This window comes from Rattus norvegicus, chromosome 7 (assembly GCF_021556685.1).
Source record: "Rattus norvegicus strain SHRSP/BbbUtx chromosome 7, alternate assembly SHRSP_T2T, whole genome shotgun sequence".
Taxonomy (NCBI): Eukaryota; Metazoa; Chordata; class Mammalia; order Rodentia; family Muridae; genus Rattus; species Rattus norvegicus.
In genome coordinates, this window is record NC_141540.1 from 124,656,016 (window position 1) to 124,676,866 (window position 20,851).

At 48.3% G+C, this 20,851-nt stretch overlaps 1 protein-coding gene across 7 annotated transcripts in view; it reads right to left on the reverse strand.

The window, feature by feature from the left end:
* Positions 1–20,851, reverse strand: part of Efcab6 (EF-hand calcium binding domain 6) — a 187,389-nt gene that overhangs the window by 69,094 nt on the left and 97,444 nt on the right. For all 7 annotated transcript variants that reach the window (XM_087557480.1, XM_087557478.1, XM_087557481.1 and 4 more), the window contains 7 exon segments: positions 10,290–10,400; positions 7,746–7,854; positions 5,702–5,869; positions 3,974–4,033; positions 3,705–3,865; positions 2,970–3,125; positions 1,206–1,374 (listed from right to left, as the gene is read on the reverse strand). In XM_087557480.1, coding sequence (XP_087413606.1) covers positions 1,206–1,374; positions 2,970–3,125; positions 3,705–3,865; positions 3,974–4,033; positions 5,702–5,869; positions 7,746–7,854; positions 10,290–10,400 — 934 coding nt within the window.

The following is a 20,851-nucleotide window of genomic DNA, read 5'->3' on the forward strand; positions in this document are numbered from 1 at the left end:
ACTGGTACTTGACAATTAGGCTAGCCTGGCCGGCCAGAAAGCCCAGGAACCTGTCTATTTCTGTCTCTGAGTGGTGAGATTACAGCTGTGTACCATGCCAGGCTTGTTACATGGCTGTTGGGGGTTGCACTTGGGTCTTCATGCTTGTGTGGCCAACTTATTGACTGAGCTCTCGTCCTTACCACTAGAAATCCTTTGTTTGTTTTGTGAGGAGAGAGGCAGGGGTGGTTTCCTCAGCTATCTGACCTTACCTAGGAGCTCCAGGTTCCCCGTCCCTCCCATCACCAGGCTCTCCTCTGAGGTACACTGAAATGCCACTCCGGGGGTCTCTAACCTAGCACATGCTGGGTGCCCATTATTATGCCTGGCCTCGAGGTAGACATCAGGCAAACAGCAGGCGCTCGGGTGAATATTATCTTCTTAGAAACTGATTCCACTGCTCTGTAGCCTGTCCACATGGACACTACAGCAAAGTAGCTGAGATCCTTTCAGAGGACGAGCCAAAGTGCTGCTAGCTGGAGTGCTCGATGCAGGAATCTTAAGCATTCTGAAGCCTGTGCAGGGCCCCTCAAGCTGAGGCTTTTCTGGAACAAAGCTGCTGGCTACACACCCTACCTCTCCCAGACTCTATGCCACTGTGAGTGTGTGTGTGTGCTTGCGTGCCTTCGTGTGTGAGTTCGTGTACAAGTGACCAAGCATCTCTGTACTCCCACCCCTAGGGTGTCCCCAATGCATAGAACCAGGTACACGTGGCCAGCCCAACAATGCATCAAGGAAAGTTATTCGAAAGGTTTAAATACCCAAACCAAGCCACAGCCATACTGGAAATATTGTCAGAGGGAATTTGCTAAAGCAGATGACGTGGGTCCCTCATGAAGCTGTTGAGTGACACCTGGAAATACAGTGGCTCTGCTGAGCGACAAGCCACGCCTCTGCACTTGAGTCTGCGAGTGGGAGCTCGCTCTGGTGCCCCGCTATGTTGCTCCCCTCTCGGTATGTTAAATAAACTGGTCTTTCGGTGGCATTGCCTGTGAATTCTTCTACCATGCACCAACCCCTTTCCCACTATGAAATAAACGAGCAGCAACAATGAATGAATGAATGAATGAATGAATGAATGAATGAATGAATGAAGTGCGTACGCCAGTGGGAAGGAGCACACGCACCCGGGCAGGAAGGATGCCCCACAGTGGACTGGATCCTACCTTCCGAAATTCCCCCTGGCTGATCTTTACATCAGGGTCTTTGCTGATGCTAAGAAACTCCTGTCTGAACACCGAGTCCTTCTGCTGGATCCGGCGCTTGAGACTATCGATGACTTCTTCCTTGGTCATGTTCTTGATCTCCGTGGTTTTGTCCCTCAGGGGCTGGGTTCTGAAACCACAAGTAGACACTGTGATCCCCATCAGCTGACAGAGCATGCCTGCTCGCCCATCCTGCTCAGAGATGGGGGCTTCCTTTCTGTGCTTCAGGACTGCAGGGCCAGGACTGCAGTCTGGCAGCACTGTATCTGTAGAGTGGGTGCCAGTGTCCATGTATAGTGGCCAGACACTGGGGAAGGACAGAACTGTCTTCACACTGAGACTCTCAACTTGGAGCTGGATGGGAATAGCTTGAGGCTGGTTGGCTGTGATGATTAGGGTTGTCAGCCAGACAGGATCTAGGACTGCCTGGAGACAAGCCACCAGGAACTCCTGGGAGGGACTGATTTTGGCCTGGCCCTGAAGATTATGTTGACCAGGCTAAATGAGATGGGAAAACCCACAGTAAAAGCGGGCAGCACTGTACCCTGGGCTGGGGACCTGAACTGCATAAAAAGGAGACCGAGAGCTAACACCAGCAGTCTTTCCCTGCTCCAGACTGTGGGTGAAATGTCCCCAGCTGCTTCACCTTCCTGCGGCCTTGACTCACCACCACAATGGGCTGCATGTTCTATTGAACACAAAATGCTTTCACACACTAGGGAAACAAAGTCAGGGCCTACAGGGAGGCTTCAAGCTATACAAACCATCGTGGGCCATCTGTGGTAGACCAGAGAGGCCATAGTTAACCTGAGTGGCTTTGTAGAATCAACTTAATTCACAACATGTATTACGAGAGGGTATACAGTTGGAAGATAATTTTTCCCCTCTGTCCACAGTCTCCTGAGCCCTTCAGAAAGAACGGGACAGACATGGGACAGCCATGAGAAGCGAAGTTCCAGTCCTCCCTCTGGGAAAGCCTCCTTTATGAACAGATTAACTGTCATTACTCCTCCTGGCTTTAGGGAGACATGTTGCCAGATGTCTAAGCTTTCTCTGTCATCTCATGCTCAAGGACCCTGTAATAGAGAAATGACAAGATGGCACTTGCTGGGTGTCCCCACTCCTGCAGGCATGACATGCCAGGAACAAGCAGTTAAAACAGCATCTTTTCCTTAGATCAAACTGGTGTTTTTTAAAAGGAAGAGAAGCCTGACTCTCCCTCATCAGTCTGGTCTTTTTTATAACTCACCAGTGTGTTTAGGTCGAGAGTTCAGGCAGTTCAACCTGGCTCTTGTTTTAACAGCTCTACCATCCACATTAGAAGATGTTAGCTCTGGTAACGGGTGTGCTTTATAAGAAATGTTAGGCTGTGAGGAAGACTCCACTTCTCTGAGGGAGGAGATGGGACAGAGGTGGGGCATGCAGGCACAGAGCAGCCACACTGTCTGGGAGGTGAGGTCCAAGGTTGTCCACACTAGGCCAACCTCAGCAAGTCCCCCAGCTCGGGGACTATCCTGCTTCTACTTCTAAAATTAGCAATTGGTCTCAACTATTGGCGAGAGCTATGGCTGCTTTAACTATGCAAGCTAGTGGAGCACAGTTTCTAATCAATCACAACCCTGCAGACACAGAAGTAGCCACATGAACTGACACAGCATCTACTGCAGCAAGGCTGTCTGTCTGTCTGTCTGTCTGTCTGTCTGTTTAACCTTTGCTTGTATTTACCTCTCATCCTGCTGCTCGATTTGAAACTGTTCACTTCGCTGACTCTTTGGAGAAGAAAGCCGGGATCCAGGCGGTGGGATACCAAGGCCGATGGAGAACAGATATCTCTTGTACAGGATCTTTCCTGACCCTACTTCTTGGAACTTATTGGAGAGCCTAAAGATGAAAAATTATCAGAGCATGTCCTTTAAAAGGCTAACATCATGAATTTTTTTTAAAAAAAATTATGTGAGAGGCACTGGAGTCCCCAAAGTGGAGTCCGTGTGGTTGTGAGCAGCTTGGCGTGGGTGTTGGGAACTGACCCTGGGTCTCTGTGAGAGCAGTACACACCCTTACTCTCCAGCCATCTCTCCAGCCCAAAGTTAAAAATTAAAAATCTCAATCTCAAGTATCCAGGAGAATGGGTGACTTCCGCAGGCGTTCTACTCACACGTATATGAATATATGCAGAGACACACCTGTACACTTAAAAATTAAAAATAAAAAGCAGTAGGAATAGCCAGCGAGCGATCCCAGAGACGCAGACAGAACCTGTGTCCCCACTCACTGGGGCCACAGAGTAAATATCTAACTTTCCTATCTGCCCTCTTTACACAGAGACGCTGACAAAGTTACACATGGTACATTTTTAGTTCGGTGCTCAGTGAGGACACAGCACTGTGTGTTACTGATGCTATCCACACGTGTCCGGAGCAGGCTATAGAAAAGCAGGGTGTGGAAGACCTGTGAACTTACTTTGCTAAGTGTTCATTCGATAGATATGGGCAGAAGACTCGCATGACTTTCTTGAAGTTATTTTTTGTTATGGATCCCGTGTCCCCAAGGTCATATGACTGCAGCATGCCATAAAAGGCCTGGTGGTTCCTGGTGAGTGCGTCAAGCACTAACTCTTCTACCTACGATGGGGAAGGAAGAAATCCCTTTACTGCACTGACGCCAGCATGCAGGGTGCCCTCAGAGCACATGGGGATGGCACCCACAAACAGAAGACAAGTGGTACTTACCGAGTCCCAAGCCACGGGCAGAGGTGTCTTGGTGTCTGTAGAAGGGGACATTTTCCTCACCTAAGTGCACAAAAGGAAGATTATCCTTCCTGAGGAGCAACTGGGAGCATTGGACTTGGACTTAAAATCTGGCTCTGCCTGGCTGATCTAGGTTGGAGCAAAATTTGTGAAAGGAAATTGCATAGATCATAACAAGGGAGAAAACGCACTGTCCTTTAAAATTGGTAGTGAACCACTGCGTTAAATGCTACTGATGGCTCAGTGCATATTGACAGACTGCAAAGCCACTAACGTGAATGTGTCTGTTGGTAAAGTCAGGTACAGCATGTAAGAGTGTCTATCCAAAGCTATCACGTGCACATGGTTGATGACTACACTAAGACAACTCACAAAGGCTTCATTTATGTTCCAATATAACTGTGATAAAAGAAATTGTGTGTGCCTATATATACATGATAGGGTTAAGTGCATGTGCAGCTATATATGACAGGTTTAAGGGTATGCACATCATGCACATATGAAAGGTTTAATTGTGTGTACGCATATATATGACAGGCCTGTGCATGCCTATGGCAGGATTAAGTGTAAATGCATATACATATGGCGGGCTCATGTGCGTGTGTATGACAGGTTTAAGAGTGTGTACCTACATATGACAGATTGCAATGTGTGTGCACATGTGTCACAGCCCAGGTTCCATCAAGGAGACACTGTGTCCCCTACTGCATGGAGTCTGTGTACATGTCTTAGTTCTCTTTCGTTTGAAGATGTGCAAAGCTGAGGTGATCTCCAGAGGTAAGAAGTCCTGAGCACTGGAACACAGCTCAAACTAGGCCCAAACGCGGGGGTTGTGAAAGGTCCTGAAAACTCTGCAGCTCACTTTTGAAGCAGGGTGAAGAACCACCAGTGGCTTTGGGTATGGGCTGTGCTTGTGCAGGAGACAGGCAAGCAGTCATCAAAATGACTGAAACCAAAGATTTAGATTTGGAACGTGTGTGTGTGTGTGTGTGTGTGTGTGTGTGTGTGTGTGTGTGTGTGTAGCCATGGACATATCTATACATTCTTCAGTATGTGGTCTGTATTCAGCACAGCAGTTCCCCTCCAGAGTGAAGGCGAACAGCCCAACATCCTGACAGCAAAGCCCTGTGTGCTGACTTTTTAAACGATCTTGAAGACGGCCAGTGTTAATGGCCGCCACAGAGCCACTTATAATAAAACCACTTCTCAGTCAAAAGCAGCGGTGACTGCAAGCAAGCTACTGCTCTGAGTGGTCGCCCCTGGAAGGGTGTCAGCTCAGGACACGGGACTTCTTCCCAAACACGTTTCTGTTGAGGTTCTTTAATCTCCGCCCCCACCCCATTTTTGTAGCCCTGGCTGGCCTGGTACTCCCCATAGCCCAGGAGAGCACTGAAACTCACAGCACTTCGTTTGCCTCAGCCCGTCCAGTGCTAGGGCCACCACATGGGGCTCTCACACTCTCCTTTGTGAGACCTGGCTGTAAGTGGAGCGCTGCTCTGCACCTGTCACTTCAGGACTGCTTTCTCAGAAGTGTCGGGTGACAGCCTTAATAGGCTTTAGAAAACAAAGCTGAAACCAAACCGGCTCTCAGCTGTGACTTGAAAGCTCTGGGAAATGTGGAGTCCTTGGTTTATTCAAACTGTATTTCCCTGAGACCACTTGGCCTCTTGGCTTCGGGAGTCACCCAGCCAGAGACGGCTATGGACCTACCTTAGGGCTGTCGTCCAGCACGTCCAGCAGAGAGCTGATCTTCACTGTTCCAGTGCCCTCGGGGTCAAACGTCTGCTTCAGTTCATTGAATTCTGAGTCACTTAACTTCACAACCACGCAGTTTAGAACGTGCCGCAGGTCTTCCCATGTTACGTGTCCGCTGGGCGTCTGAGCAGGAGGGCGTAAGGAATATGGGGGATTTAAAAGCCATGTACGTTCAAAGGCTTCATGCATACTCAGCATTAGTAAAGCATCAGCCTCGGCCAGGCTGAGTCAAGACGTGACACCAGCAGCCAATGACCACCCTGTGACCACATGTGATGAGGGCAGGGAGAGGTGAGAGCCGCTAAGATTTCCTAAGGCTCTTCCCAGGAAGCAGGCAGGAGATGGCCCGGAGGAATGAGGCCTTTTAGGGGCACAAGCCAACCCCTTCTCTGGGGTCTCCACCTCCCAGTCCTGCCTGTTGGCTCAGAATTTCCCTGCACTTGCATTACCACTCACCAATTTACTCAGAACATTAGTCAGATGTGTTTCCAGTATCACCAGTGCCATGGATTACACAGATGGGCAGCCACGAGAAAGAAATTCCTCCCATGTTACATAAAGAAAACCCTTCTGGGCATGCGCCTCCCTACAGAATCGAATGCTGTCGATAAGTTAACTAAATATGAAAATGAAGATACCCTGTTTCCTGGAAAGGAAGGACTACAGGGCCCCTACCTCGAAGAGGAACATTCTGAGTGTCACCAGCAGTCATCACTGACTGACACGGTGTGACAAAAGGTGGGTCTAAAAGGTAAGACTTATTTTTAAAATGCCTTTAAATTCTAAAGTTTAGAATTTAAACTTTATTTTTAAAATTAAGAAAGTTCTTATTTTTAAAATTTACTTTTATATGTGTTTGTGTGAGAGCCCATATGTGCGTATATGTGTGTATAAGTGTGTATGTGTGTGTTCCTGAGTGTGTCTGGTGCCCTTGGATGCCAAAGAGGGTGCCAGATGCCCTAGAAGAGGAGTCACAGGAAGTTGGGTGCTGGGAATTGAGCCTAGGTCCTCTGAAGGAGCAGCGAGAGCTCTTGAGTGCCGAGCCATCTCTCCAGCCCCTGAGGTTCTTATTTTTATTAATATTTTCTGGGTACACGTGTGGTGTATGTACCTTTGAGGGTACAGGTATCCCGTGTCATATATGAAACCCAGAGAAGGTTATCAGGTGACCTGATGTCTCTCTACCTTATTGAGACAGGGTGTATCTCTGAAGCTGGAGCCAGATGGCTGCCATCGAGCCCCAGAATCCCTGTCTTCTTCCAAATGGCACCGAGGTTACAGGTGCACGGCCATGTCTGGCTCTGGACCAGGCGGCTGGGATTTATACTCTACTTTGCAAGCTTTTACCACAAACGTTCACAAACACTGGGCCACTCCGAGCTCTGGAAGTTAGGTTCTCTGAGGCACACAGGACTAAACATGCCTGGTTTGGGTTTGGTTTTAAATGGTAATCTGTGTTGGAACATCCCAAATCACAGACAACTTCTTACTGACTTCTGACATATTATGTGGCCGCCATCACAGATACTAGAATCTTTACATCATCCCCCAAATCAGCCTCCTGAACATCTGTGCTCCCCCACACACACTCCCCACATCCCTTCCTTTTTATTCCTGATTGGTACTGTACTGACATGGTATGTGTCTGGGTTATGTCCAGTCTGCTCGTAACAAACAGTGTTGACTGAAACTGTGTATGCGTGTCTTTGTGAGGAAGTGCCTGTTTCTCTTGGCTGATACCTAGGTATGGAGTCACATGCTCCATCATTTGATCTTTATAAAACCCATTACACTATCCTCATAGCAGCTGTGCCAGCTTGAACTCCCACCAGCAGTGCATCAGAATTCCAACGTCTTTGCATCCTTGTCAACGAGGTCCCTTTGGTTACCATGTCTTAATAGACAGGAAGTGGCCTCCTGACTTTCTACTCATTGGCCACACATAGTGTTAACTTTCCTACCTCCATGGGTCTTTCCAGAGAAGGGTTCAGGTCCTTACCGGACTGATAATTAATAAGGCCTTCTTCAGGGCTGTGTAGCGCTCCTCTGAGTACTTGAATAACTTCTTGATGATATTTTCCTTACGAAACCGGTTTCTAGCTTCAGTGCTGCAGAGGGGCAGGAGAAAAACACAAAGATGACTGCATCCTTGGTTTGTTCTTTAGAGCAAATATCAAGTGCCCTACAACTCTTGCAGGACTGGCTTTGTAGTACCTTTCTTCAAAGAGGGAGGGTAGTTATGTAGGGCAGGCCTGTTTGCTTAGAGGGAACAGCTGACAGAGGACTTTTCTGAAGGAGATGCTGACAGGCATCCATGAGCTGGGCCTCCAATGCTGACCAGCCCGACTCAGACAGCCTTCAAATCCATGAATTTGATCTCACAAAAAGACTAGCAAGGAAACCAAAGATTGCTGGCCTACAGTGCCCTGGGGCAGGCAGCAAACTGCAGCATACATGTGGGTCTCACAGCTGAGGGCCTGGGAAGTCCCAGCCTGGCCTCCAGTGACTCTGCCAGGGCCATTTGCACCTCAGGACCTCTTGTCCTTTCTCACCTGTGACTTTTCACCCTGATCTTCTGTCAACCATACAAGTGTTCTTAGAGGCCAGGGCCATCTGCTTTGAGAGCAGAGGCTTCCTTGTAAAGTCCCATCAGAAAGGGAGACCCAGCCCTAGGAAGGTGCTTTGAAGAAACATGGCCTCCATAGTCTCATAAATTTGAGTGCTTGGTCCCCAGTGGCTGAACTGTTTGGGAAGGATTAAGAGGCGTGGACTTATGGAGGAGGTGTGTTGCTGTGGGTGGGCTTCGAGGTTTCAAAAAGTCTGTGCCATTCCCAGTAAGCTCCCTGACTTGTACTTGTGGATAAGGATGTGAGCTCTCAGCTAGTGCTCCAGCACCGTGTCTGCCTGCTTATTGCCATGCTCCATCCCATAATGGTCATAAACTCTAATCCTCTGGAACCATGAGCCCCAAATAAATGTTTTTTTTTCTAGTAAGTTACCTTGGTCATAGTGTTTTGTGACACCAACTGAAAAGTATGATCCCTCATAACGAAGCCTCGGCTGTAGGCCTCCCACTCCTCACTACTTTAATAGATGTCCTCCGCTCCCATATGATAGGGCATGAGAGTAGAAGATGCACCTAAAGGACCATTCCCTTGCCTGCTAGGAATTTGATGCCATGTCTATTCAGCTCTGCAAGAACACACCTACTATCCCTTTTCAGAAACGCGTGCTGGCTCTGTGCCTCGGGGTCATGTGACTAACAGGAAGAGGTTGTCTCGAAAGTTAGTATCGGCACAACCAGATACTGTGAAAGTCACCTTTTATCATGGATACCAGGCACAGTGATGGGGCCTTCTCCATGGCGAGAAGATCTCTTGTACCTCTCACCTTCTTACCACAGACTTCACTAGGCATTATCACCCCATGTGACAATCAAAATTATCCTGTGACATTGCCAAGGACCTGCTGGGAAACACACTGCCCCCAATGGAGGACAGCAGTGTTAAAGCCAATGAAAGCCAGCAGCTGGGCATGGTGGTATCCACCTATTAATCCTACACAGGAGGATAATGAGTTCAAGGTCAGCCTAGGGGACACTGTGAGACCTTGTCTCTAATGGAAAAAAAGTATGTTACAAATATATAAAATTTTAATTTTATTCTGGCCAGCCCTAGACAAGGTGCTGTCAGATAAGAAAATTGTAACAAAATGGAGGTGACTGCTTATGACATGGGCTCACAGCTGCCTCCCAACAGCAGGGCAGGAGGACTCTGGACACTTGGAAAGATGATAGCCAGGGAGGTCATTAAATATCCCTGAGTCCCCAGACAGGGCAGGCCCCAGTGACACAGATCCAGAATTAACTCTGTGGTGCATTTTGATGTGTGTGTGTGTGTGTGTGTGTGTGTGTGTGTGTGTGTGTGTACACCTTTTCTGTTTAATTCATGGCTCATATCAGTAAAGATCACACAGAAGTATGAACAAGAGATCACTGAAGCTGAAGTCTAAATTCTAAAGTGCCGTCTCAGTCCTCCTGTTTTATTTTTCTGGGTCTGAGTTGCTGCTACAACTTCCAGTTAGAAGTTACAGCAGACATTAGCGACAACAAACACCGGGGCCTGAGGCAACAAGATGACTGCAGTGTGCAGCAGAGCAACAGGAAAGTGACTTAGTGTGTCTTTCCCTTTCCGTAAAACACACAGCAAGTGTGTGCTTGCACACGTCTCCCGGGGACACACTTGGAGCTGAGGGACTCCTGTGAGCAGGTGTGTGTGCCGGAGGGCCCTTCGAGCTCTGGGTGTGCGGGCCCCACTGGTATCACTCAGGCAGGTTTTTGTTTGTTTTTCTTTCCAGAAATGAATAAGAATGTCATCCCTATTATTTAAGGAAACTTTAAGCAAGAAAATAGAATGTAAAATCATTTATAAACTATAAAGTGCTAGGTAGATGTTGACAGTCAATGAAGACAGTTGTCCATTGAATAAATGCAAAAACATAATCTAATACATACTGTGGCTTGTAAACCGGGTTTTAAACATACCTGCTTCTTTTCTTCAGGGGAATTGTCTTGCTGACTTCCCACCCCTGCCGCTCATAAACTGCTGTGAGAAACTGCTTCCAGTTGACTTTCGTGGTAGTTTTAAGTCCAAATCTGCATGAAATGAAAACAACAATCTTAAAAATAGGGTTTCTTCCCCTGTAATACTCCATGGATTAGATACTTAATATTGAGTCAAAACCAGCAGCTATGAATTTATATGAAGTTTCGAATCTAAGGCAAACAAAGTCATTTTGCAAAATAGCATCCAGATTGATTCCTTAAAAGCAAGGGGGAAAAATATCAGGATTATAACACCCTGTGTCGCCATGTTCCATCAATGGTGGCAAATGCTGAATGAAGAAACAGAGAGATGTGGATAAAATTCTGATGTCTGTGAAATAATCAAACTCATTACTTGACGAACTCAATTACCTTGGTCGGCAGGAATGATGGCTCTTTAAAGTACAGGTGACCTCGGCTGTGACTGTTCCTTGGACAGAGCAGAGGGGACTGTACAGTGATTTAGGGTGTAGCTGGGGTATACCTCAGTGGGAGGATATGTGATTAGCATTCCAAGGCCCTGAATTAATCCCTAACCCTACAAAATAAACAACAGTAACAATAATATTGAGGGTGGGCCTTGAGACGGATGGGTACCCTTAGTCATACAGGTGGCCCAACCCAGCACACAAACCCTTACAAGTGGAGAAAGTCACAGGCAGGCAGAGGGCGGGAAGCATTTCTGATAATGCTAACTGCATGTTGAACCTATGATATGTACACACACACACACACACACACACACACATACACATACACATTGATGTGTCTTGTTTTGTGCTTTTCATCTTTGAACAATTAGAACTTCAGGGGACAAGCTGCTCCATCACTTGAATGGCAGATCGCTTCCTGTGCTTAGCTGCCTCAAATGGGAGCTCCAGCCAGCCAGCCAGTCCTTTGGGATACAGCTGGACTGCCTCCAGGAGAGCTGGCTGTTCACATTTCACTGTCACTCCAAGGAACACTTCAATCCAGCTGTGAAGAACATGGGAACTGAGTTCTGGCTCCCAGAAGGCTCTGCTCCAGCCATGATGGGGTCAGCCATCAAAAGCTCTGTGCTTGACAATGGCTCTCCAGGAATGGCCCAGGTCTACAGCTCTACTGGGACTGCTGAGACATAGCCCAGTGAACTGAGCAGCTACCAAGTTCTAGGCCTCTCTACGTTAGACAGCATTGCTGGACTATGCAGATCATATGGTAATAACCCATTTTAACAGATACCCATTCTATGGCTTAGTTCCCTTAGAGAATCCTGTGACTGTATGGACAGTTTTCATGCTGACTTCCAGTTGTGTTTTCTCTAACAGGCTGATACAGGAAAGTTACACAACAGAAACGGTCCTTACAGAACCGAACGTGACAAAACTCAACACACATGGTAGAAGAAAAGCAAACAAGGAAGGAACCAATGCCTACAAGTTTCCCTGTGACCTACACACACACACACACACACACATACACATGTACACGCATGCATGCATGAACACATACAAGCATGCATGTGCACTGTAATGAGAAATGAAAACATCAGTTGCAACCAAGAACAGGCAACTGAAAACAAGGAGGTATACTGCTGACTATCAAATTAGCGAGGACTCAAAGCATCCATGTTAAGTGCCTGCCAAAACGCTCTTGGGAGCCTCCTTGTAAGAATAAATTAGCACCTTTCTGCGGTGCATTTTAACAATATGTAATATAAATCTTAAAGTGGTTCAAGCCCTTTGACACGAGGGATGGCAAATCACATTTCAGGTTTTTAAAATAGAATTAAGATGTTTCTGATGCCTCTGTGAGAAAACAGACCATAATAATACCTCAGACATTTCCAGCTATGAATATATGTGAGCGTGTATATGTGAGTGCGTATACTCACAGGTCTCAGCAGCTATCTCTGGCTACATTAGCAGTGGCTAGCTCTGCCTTCATGAGCAGCACTGTTTCTGGCTGTACTTCTAGTGGCAGCCAGGTGCAACTGGTTGTGGAGCTCTCTACAGAAAGCCCCAGTATAGTGAATAGATGCTAGTTTGAGCCTTTTAGGTGGATATTCGTGGCTTTTGCCTAGGATACAAACACAGCCTAGCAGTTGTAGCAGAGCTCCTGGATCAAGAACAGCCCTGGATACTCACAGAGAGCAAGCTTGCAAAACAGCCAAGCTACCACTGAGTTTCCTCCCAGCCTGCTCCATGGCAGTGGCTCTCAACCTGTGGGTCATGACCCCATCTCAGGGGTCGAATATCAGATATTTAGGATTCCTAATGGAAGCAACTGTTAGTTACAAAGTAGCAATGAAATAACTTTATGGTTGGGGGTCACGACACCATGAGGAGCTGTATTTAAGGGTCATAGTGCTAGGAAGGTTGAGAACCACTGCTCTAAGACATCTCATTCAAGCCAGGCAGGTCTGTCTGCCGCGGACCAAGGTGACTTTGACAAGTAAGGACACCCCAAGCCGTTGGGGTGTTGGAAAATGGGGTTCTGAAGGATGATGACCATGGAAAGCCTCAGGAGCAGCAAGGTCTGTTGGGTAGAACATAGGCTCACAGAGGTGAAGGGTGAGAGCCGAGTCCATTTCACAGAGGGACCCTCAGGATTACAGTCTCACCCTATAGTTGCTTCTCATCTCCGAAATAAGCCATGGAGATGGGGTTGTTGGTCAGTGTGGAGCCCTTGCACTGACTGATGAGTGGGGAAGACCCACACTGTGCCCAGCACAGTGGGCCCAGGAGGGACAGCAGCTCACACCAGAAAATGGAGGAAGTCCTGCCTCTCTGTGTTTGCCTGGGACCAGGGAAGACTGCGGCTACTGCTAATGAGTAAAGGCTGTGGGCTGGTTCCTGCCGAGTTTCCATTGAAGTCACTGTTTGGCCAGCACAAAAGCTGCTTGGGCCTGGGACAATGGCTATGGAAAACTATAACATGCACAGATCCGCAGGTCCTGGCATTTGCAGCTGTGGACGGAGAGACTGGCAATTTTCCAGTGTCTCACAGTCAAGGTTCCTTCGCATGGCAGGGACAGCAGTAGAACTTCAAGTGCCATTAGGACTGTTGACCCACCTGCTTTTTGTGGGAACAAAACTCTAAAGGGCTCTTACGCAGTTTCCTCACGCCTTGTCCTCCTGGGCCACAGCCACCATACTGGACTCTTTTAAGAATCGAATCATTGTAGGGGACATTTTCAGTATGAGGTGCACTTAGAGCTCACCAGAGTCACAGATAGGCAGGAGGTGCCAGGCCTCTGTCTTCCCTAGCTGGCAGCTGCTGCCTGTTTCTCTAAGTACTGTCAGTTTGTCCTAGGGTTGAAAAGTTACAGGCAGTCTGCTGTGTGACAATACCTGGATGAGAAAAGGAGGGACTCTTGAGGCCCAGGATATGCATTAGATAAAGTTTTGAGACCTTAACCAATAGGATAAGAAATCGGGGGGAGGGGGGAGATGAATGTTAGACACCGGGAAGACTGGACCTTCCTGAATAACTCACGATGAGGAGTTCAGGGTGTAGGGTCAGAACTCCTGCTCATCCCCTGCACAGGCTGCAGAACCCAGTCTGCCCTCTTTCCCCCAGTCCCACTTGCACAGAGAAAACTCCCTGGCCTCTTGGAGAGAACTCCAGGCTAACATGTCACCACTCCTCCCCTCTGAGTTTCCGGTAACCCACCCAAGAGTGCCCGCCCAGGGGCTCAGTGTTTGACCACAGACAGACACAACCCCAGCTCCTAGCTGGCTGTCATCACTCCTCACCTAAGCTCTATAAACCCCCTTGCTTTAGCCTGGATGTGTGACATCACTGACCTCTGACCTCCACCTGTGAGATGGGTGAGCCCACCCGAGAGCTGCCTCCTAATAAACCTGCCTTTATCTGCTTTCAATCTGGCCTAGCCTGGCCTACATCCCAATCACCCTATATCACAGAGGGCAGGAGGATGCCCAATTGAATATAAAACCATCACTGTGTGCCAGACCAGGCCTACCAGCCACTTCCACCTTTTCTCTAAGCTGAGTTTGACCTTGCGAGGTCACAAAGTAAACTCCTTTGCTTTTGCTACCCTGCGTCTCTTGTACTCTTACTATGAAGTAAGGGTCATCGCTTCTCACATACTGATTATGGTTTTACAGTTACTGGATCTGGAAGAATGGAGGGAAAACGGCCCTGGAGCCTGTAGAAACCTGTGAGTTCAAAGGGGAGGAGAGGACGCCATGAAGATCCAGGGTCCAGTCCCTGTAAAGTGCCTAGGGTTTGGGATATTGGAGGGCTGAGGCCTGTCACTTGGAATAGCCCTTTAGAGGCTGCTGGTCCCTGTACCACCAATCACAGAGATGCGTGCTTGAATGCAGTGCCATGGGTTGGTCCAGTGATTCTGATCATTTGCCTAAGGAAGCCATCTTTGCTGCAGATGGCCTAGGCAGGAGGGAGCCTGCTTACCCAAGCTGCCCCATGCTGCCTTCCATTTGTTCCAGGTCAAGGGTGACTCTGAATGGAGCAGCTGGGATCACTCAGGGACAGGTGCTTAGTAGACACTGAAAAGCCAGACAAGACCTGATCATGTAAACACAGACCATGGTGGTAAGAGCAGGACTATTAGACTATGTCTGGTCTGCCACGGTGCTCTGAGAGCAATTAAGGGCACCTTTGGCTAAGAGAGAGAGGGGTGTGGAGACAACCCTGTGGACCAAGTGACCCCAGCACTCACAGGCACTAATGACTCTGCTCCTAGCGCAGCCCCAGTGCAGGCTGCTCATCTTGGAACCTGATAGAGCTTTCCTTCACAAGGGAATGATATCCCAAGCCTTCAACATTTGCCATTTAAACTGAAAAATCAGGGTTAGGAATGAGTAACTGGCAGCACGGGGCGCCAGCATCCTCTCTAAAGCAATCATGGGGACTAAACAGGCTGTCTTTATTCAGTGAACAGGCCGCTCCTGACAGATCTACGGAGAAAGGTTTGTGCAGAGTAGAAAGCCGCGCCACACCGATGGAGTAGAACAGGGAACAACAGGCTGGATCAATTATGAGCAATCATCTAAGATACGGCAAAGCAGACTTCAAAACCAAAACCAGCTGAGTAACAGGGCTGCCGTCAAGCCTGGGGACACAACCCACACGATGGAAGGAGAGCCCTGATTCCTGCGAGCTGTTCTCAGACCTCCACACATGAGGTCCACACATGAGCATGCACATGTGTAGGAGTGGGTGTGAGGCACGAGCACACACACACACACACACACACGCACGCACACACATGCACACACACGCACACACATGCACACACACAAATGTAAACAAAGAAAAAAACTATGGATGAGCTATTTTTAAAAAAAAAAACATCGGAGAAAGAAACGGTAGTTTAATAAAGAGCAACGGAAAAATAAATCATTGATTTGGAAAAAATTTAATTTGAACATCCAGTTTATATGACAATGGATGTTAAATTTAAGAATGAGAGAACAGAGCTCCCAGCCCAAGTCGCTCAGGAGCGAAGAATGACAAATTTAAATGATGGAAGACGTGGAAGGAAGGGAAAACGGACAAGCTTGATTCTATTAAAACACAAACTTGAAGATACTGAGTATCACGCTAATGGAAAGGAAAAGCCGGGAGAGCTCTTAAAAGGATCAGGTTCTCTCAGGATGCAAACCTGATCACAAAGAATTAAACCTGGAGGTGACAAAGTTCACTTTAACCACTTTAACAGAAGGGGTTAAAGTGAACTTTGTTTGAGCCAACAGCTCATTAGGATGTGAGGAAGATCCCCACCAACAGGGGCAGCAGGTTGGTCCCTGGAGGCAAGCAACCTCAATGTCAGCCCCACAAAGACAAATTAAGTCAATAATGGGGCTTCATGTCTCATACACGATCAATATTTAACATGTTAATGTGCAACGCAGGGAAAGAAAGCGATACTGGAGCTCACAGTGTGTGATGGCAACATCCACTGCTAGGGTGCTGTTCTGTGAGCACAGCAGGGCAGCCTGTAGAAATTACGCTTCAGTATGGCAGGGTCAGTGGCTTCCCTAGACTGCAGGAAAGGTCAGCCAGCGCACAATATGCTCTGTGACAGACTTGACAGAGCTGCCCTCTGACCCCCGCACGTGCGCTCTAACACAGGGACTGTTGTGTGAGTTCATCCTCTGGGCCACACAAGTACCATCTTGGGGAGTTCAGCTGTGTTTTCCTCTCAGCTGGGTCTGCTGACTGTTTACAGCCCCCCTTGGAAGAATGGGAGGTTATGGGACCCTCACCTGAGTATTGGCCCCCTTTGGGAGGGTAGGAGGTTATGAGACCCTCACCTGAGGGTTATGAGGCCCCCTTATCATCTATTGTTTGCAAATCTACCTTAGCTGCGCTTGGCCACGGGGAGAGCTAGAGTGTATAGTCTGAAAAGACTACAGGAGGGGCTCTATCTGTGTGGGTAAGGAGAAGTCCTCATCCCTGCTGGGTAAAGGCTTTCCAGGTGCCTGTTGGGGTAGCACCTCTCACCTATACTCTTGGGGGCCCAATAAACTCATTGGTTTAACAGAGTGAACTCTGGCAGAATCAGGCCTTTGTTTGTCCTTGGGACCTTAGGAGAAGGGAAATGGCAGGAGTTTTAGCAACAAGAACACAGACAGGGTGGGGAAGGGGGAGAGAATATCTCCCATCTTCAACATCAGCAACTTTAAACCAACCCAAACCAAACAAACAAATAAAAAAACCTACTAAAAAGAACAGCAAACACAGTATCAGCAGCAAAGATGAAAGGAGAAATACATCAGAGTCTAGAAAATGATAGAAGATCATGAAGCTAAGAGGTGAGCTTTTGAAAAGTTAAACAAATGAGACTCATGGTTAGCTAGAATAAGGAAAAGAAAAGACACACATACACACACATATGCATACACACACATACATGCACACATATACACACCGCACACACACACACACCACACACTCGCCACATACACATACATGCACACACACCACACACATATACATACACACACATACATACACACATACATGCACACATATACACATTCCACTCCCATATATACACACCGCGCGCACACACACACCACACACTCACCACCTACACACACACATGCACACACACCACACACATATACATACATACACATACACACACATATACACAAACACACATACAGACAGACAGTCAATCCTTAGACTATTATACCCCAAAGTGGAATGCCCTAAGAATCAGGGTCTTCCCAGACACATGCAACCCATGATGGCTAAGGTACACAAAGACAGAAAACATAAAAGAATGGGGAAAGCTAGGCACAGTGATACACGTTTATAATCTCAGGGCCCAGGAAGCTGAGGCAAGAAGATTCTGAGTTTGAGACTAGCCTGGGCAACTCTGTAAAAACCTGTCTAAAAAACACCTTCTAATAAGCTGCCCAGTAGATGACCTGGGAAACACTAGTTAGAAATGTACTGCAGTGTTTCAAAACTAGATAAATCTGCCACCAGTGATTTTTCAGAGAGATGGTCACACTTTCAGGTCTGTGCATGGGGGTCACAGGGGTCACACTGGGAAATGCTGTTTTGGGTTTTGGAGTGCTTCCATTTATAGGAAGGGATCTAGGAAGGGACCTCAAGTCTCAGTACATTTCATACGTTCCCATGTTTCGTACTTTGGAACGAATGGCCTAGAGGTTACATGATCCAGTTTTTCTGGGGGCCGGCATTTTGGCTTGGACCCTTGGATGTCATGTCAGAGATTAGAAAGTTTCAGATTCAAGACCACTTCAAACTTTGGATTTTCCTTTTTAAAATGTATTACTGTGTGTGTGTAAATGGGGGCAGGACTCTGTGCATGCCTCTGTCCAGCTACAGAAGTCAAAGGACAACTGTGTGGAGTCCACTCTCTCCTTCCAGCTTTATGTGGGTTCCAGAGATTCAATTCAGGTCATCAGGCTTGAGAAGCAAGTGCATTATCTACTGCCCCATCCCCACTGCGCCATCCCCACTGAGCCACCCCCACTGCGCCATCCCCACTGCCCCATCCCCACTGTCCCATCCCCACTGCGCCATCCCCACTGCGCCATCCCCACTGCACCATCCCTGCAGCCCAGGACTGGGATTTCCAGGCAGGAGATGCTCAAATCCTACGTAAATCATGATGCAGACTCTGCGGTACTCACTTTCAAGTTGCTCTCCTAGGAATTCTGAGTGGAGACAAAAAAAGGGGGGGGTGCTCAGAAACTCTGGGTCCCTGAAGAAGAGGCTCTACCAGGAGACCTTGGTGGCCACCTGCATCCCCAGTGTGCTCGTCCTGTGTGCCTGTGGCTCTCCTCCCTCAGCACGCCTCCGTGGCTGGAATCTGTTCACCGTCTACTTCGGCACATTCAGCACTGAGCACAGTTCTGGCAGGGGAAGGTGCTCAGAAAATGTTGGCTGAGTGGCATCCCGCATGTTCGTCATAGTGATCATTTCCAAGAATATGAAGCCAGTAGCAAAGGTGTCTAAGACCGCCGTTTCTATTTTTAAAGCCAAAGCAACACCATAGGTGTGCCTGAGACACACATGGGAAAGCTTCTTGTGTGCATGGACGAGCGTGTGGGGCAGTGAAGAGCACTGGGCAAGGGGGAGGGGCGCCTTCTAGTTGTTTCCACCAACTCTATTACATGACTGTTAGGATTTGGGGGCTAACAGAGGGCTCTACATGGCCTCTAGCTATCCAAGAAAGAAGTCCTGAAGTTGGTCAGAAACGGGGCTGTTCTCTGGGCCAGGGAGCCACGCACTGGGCCTAATTTGCTTCTTGTTTGGAAATCCTGGGTGGGGGTCCTTTTCCACCATGCATGGTGCCCCAGGGTGAACCAATGCAGTGCGGTGCTGCTCTTCCACTATTCAGGCATTTTTCTAGAGGACCTCAAAGCAGTCCTTGTCACCAAGAGTTCCACAGGACGCTCTCTCCATTTGCTTCCATCTCGCTCCCTCGAGAGGAGGCTCTTCACGGGACTTGGAGAAGAAAACAAGACAATGTGACCAGTGTTTTGTCTCTATTTTCACACTCCCACCTGAAGGACACGGGTTCCTTCTAGAGATCGGCAATCCTGGTGTCAGCCAAGAGGTAGAGGACACTGGGGCATTTTATCTTATCAGAAGGCAAAAAGGCTTCCAGAGACCATGAGGGGCCCAGCGACAGGACACAGGCACCAGCCGGCGAGGAAAGGCCCCACCTGCTCAAAGGGAACGCAAGTCCCTCCCTGTTCAGCAGTCAGTAAGTCCAGGGCTCCCTGGTTTAGGAGACAGCTCCTGCTAAGGAGGTTATCTGGCATGGAAGAGACTCAGGCTGTCTGTGAGGGAAGCCATTGCCTGATTGAGCTTGTCCTAGAAGCTGCTGGCTAGATGTTGTGTCACAGGGCTGCTCCAGCAGTTCCTGTCACACCCAGTGAGACAGCAAGGCACAGTCCAATGAGCAGAGGATGAAGGTCTTTCTTCTTCCGGCTTCCACCCCATCTGCAAGGTGAGGTCTTCAGGTTCGTAGAGACAAACCTGGAGAACAGGTATCACGGGGGTGCAGGAGCTTAGGAAGGGGGGTTAGTGCAGGAACCTGTAGTTCCTTTGCACCAGAGGGAAGCAGGACACCCAGATGACTGTGACATCTGGGAATAATGCATCCAGTCATCCCAGTAATCAGGAGGCTGAGGCAGACAAGATTTGAGTTCAAGGCCAGCCTAGGCTACAAAGAAAGACCCATGTGAGAATGTTAAGGAGGAAGGAGGAGGGGAAGGAAGGCAAGAGGAGAAAGTAACTGATGAATCAAATCATACGAGATATATTTAACTCTGAGGGTTCATAATAAAGAAAAGATCCCCGTTCTCTCTGCTGAAGAGGCTGGGGAGCCAGCTCCTCATTTCGAGAAGAGGCAACGGAAGGACCAAACCAGTGGTTTCCTTACAGTTTGTAGCTGGCTCCCTCACTGTTGTTTGGGTTTGTGTGGGGCATGAGCGGGCTAGCGCCCACCTGTGGAACCTCAGTGACAATTCCTGCATCCCACCTTGCCGTAGACAGACCCTCGTTTGTGGCTGCCTAAGGCCTAAGCGTGTCCCAGGACTCTCCTGTGACCTCCCACCTCACTGTCGGGAGTGCTGGGTTACAGACGTGTCCAGCTTTACAGGGTCCTGGGGATCTGGATTCACGTCCTCACACTTACGTGGCAAGGGCCTTACCCACTGAGCTGTCCCCCTAGTCCCCGACTCTCTGATCTAACTGTGTCGAGGGCCCAATCTCATCACAGAAGCACTGTGATGTGGCAGAAGAACAAACCACCTTCTGGTGTCTAAGGAACCATGGGATTTAGGTCTGACTGACAGTGACAGCTAACACGAGCAGACAGACAAGCTGCCCACACATCTCACCAGTCTGTGCAGCTGTCTTGCCTAAAGCAGAAAAATAAAACCGTATCCGTGAGTCCTCAGAGGTGCCAGTTCAGGGCAGGGAGCTGCAGGAGGGACAGGGGAATCACAAGAAATGGTAATGCAGGTTATAACAAACAA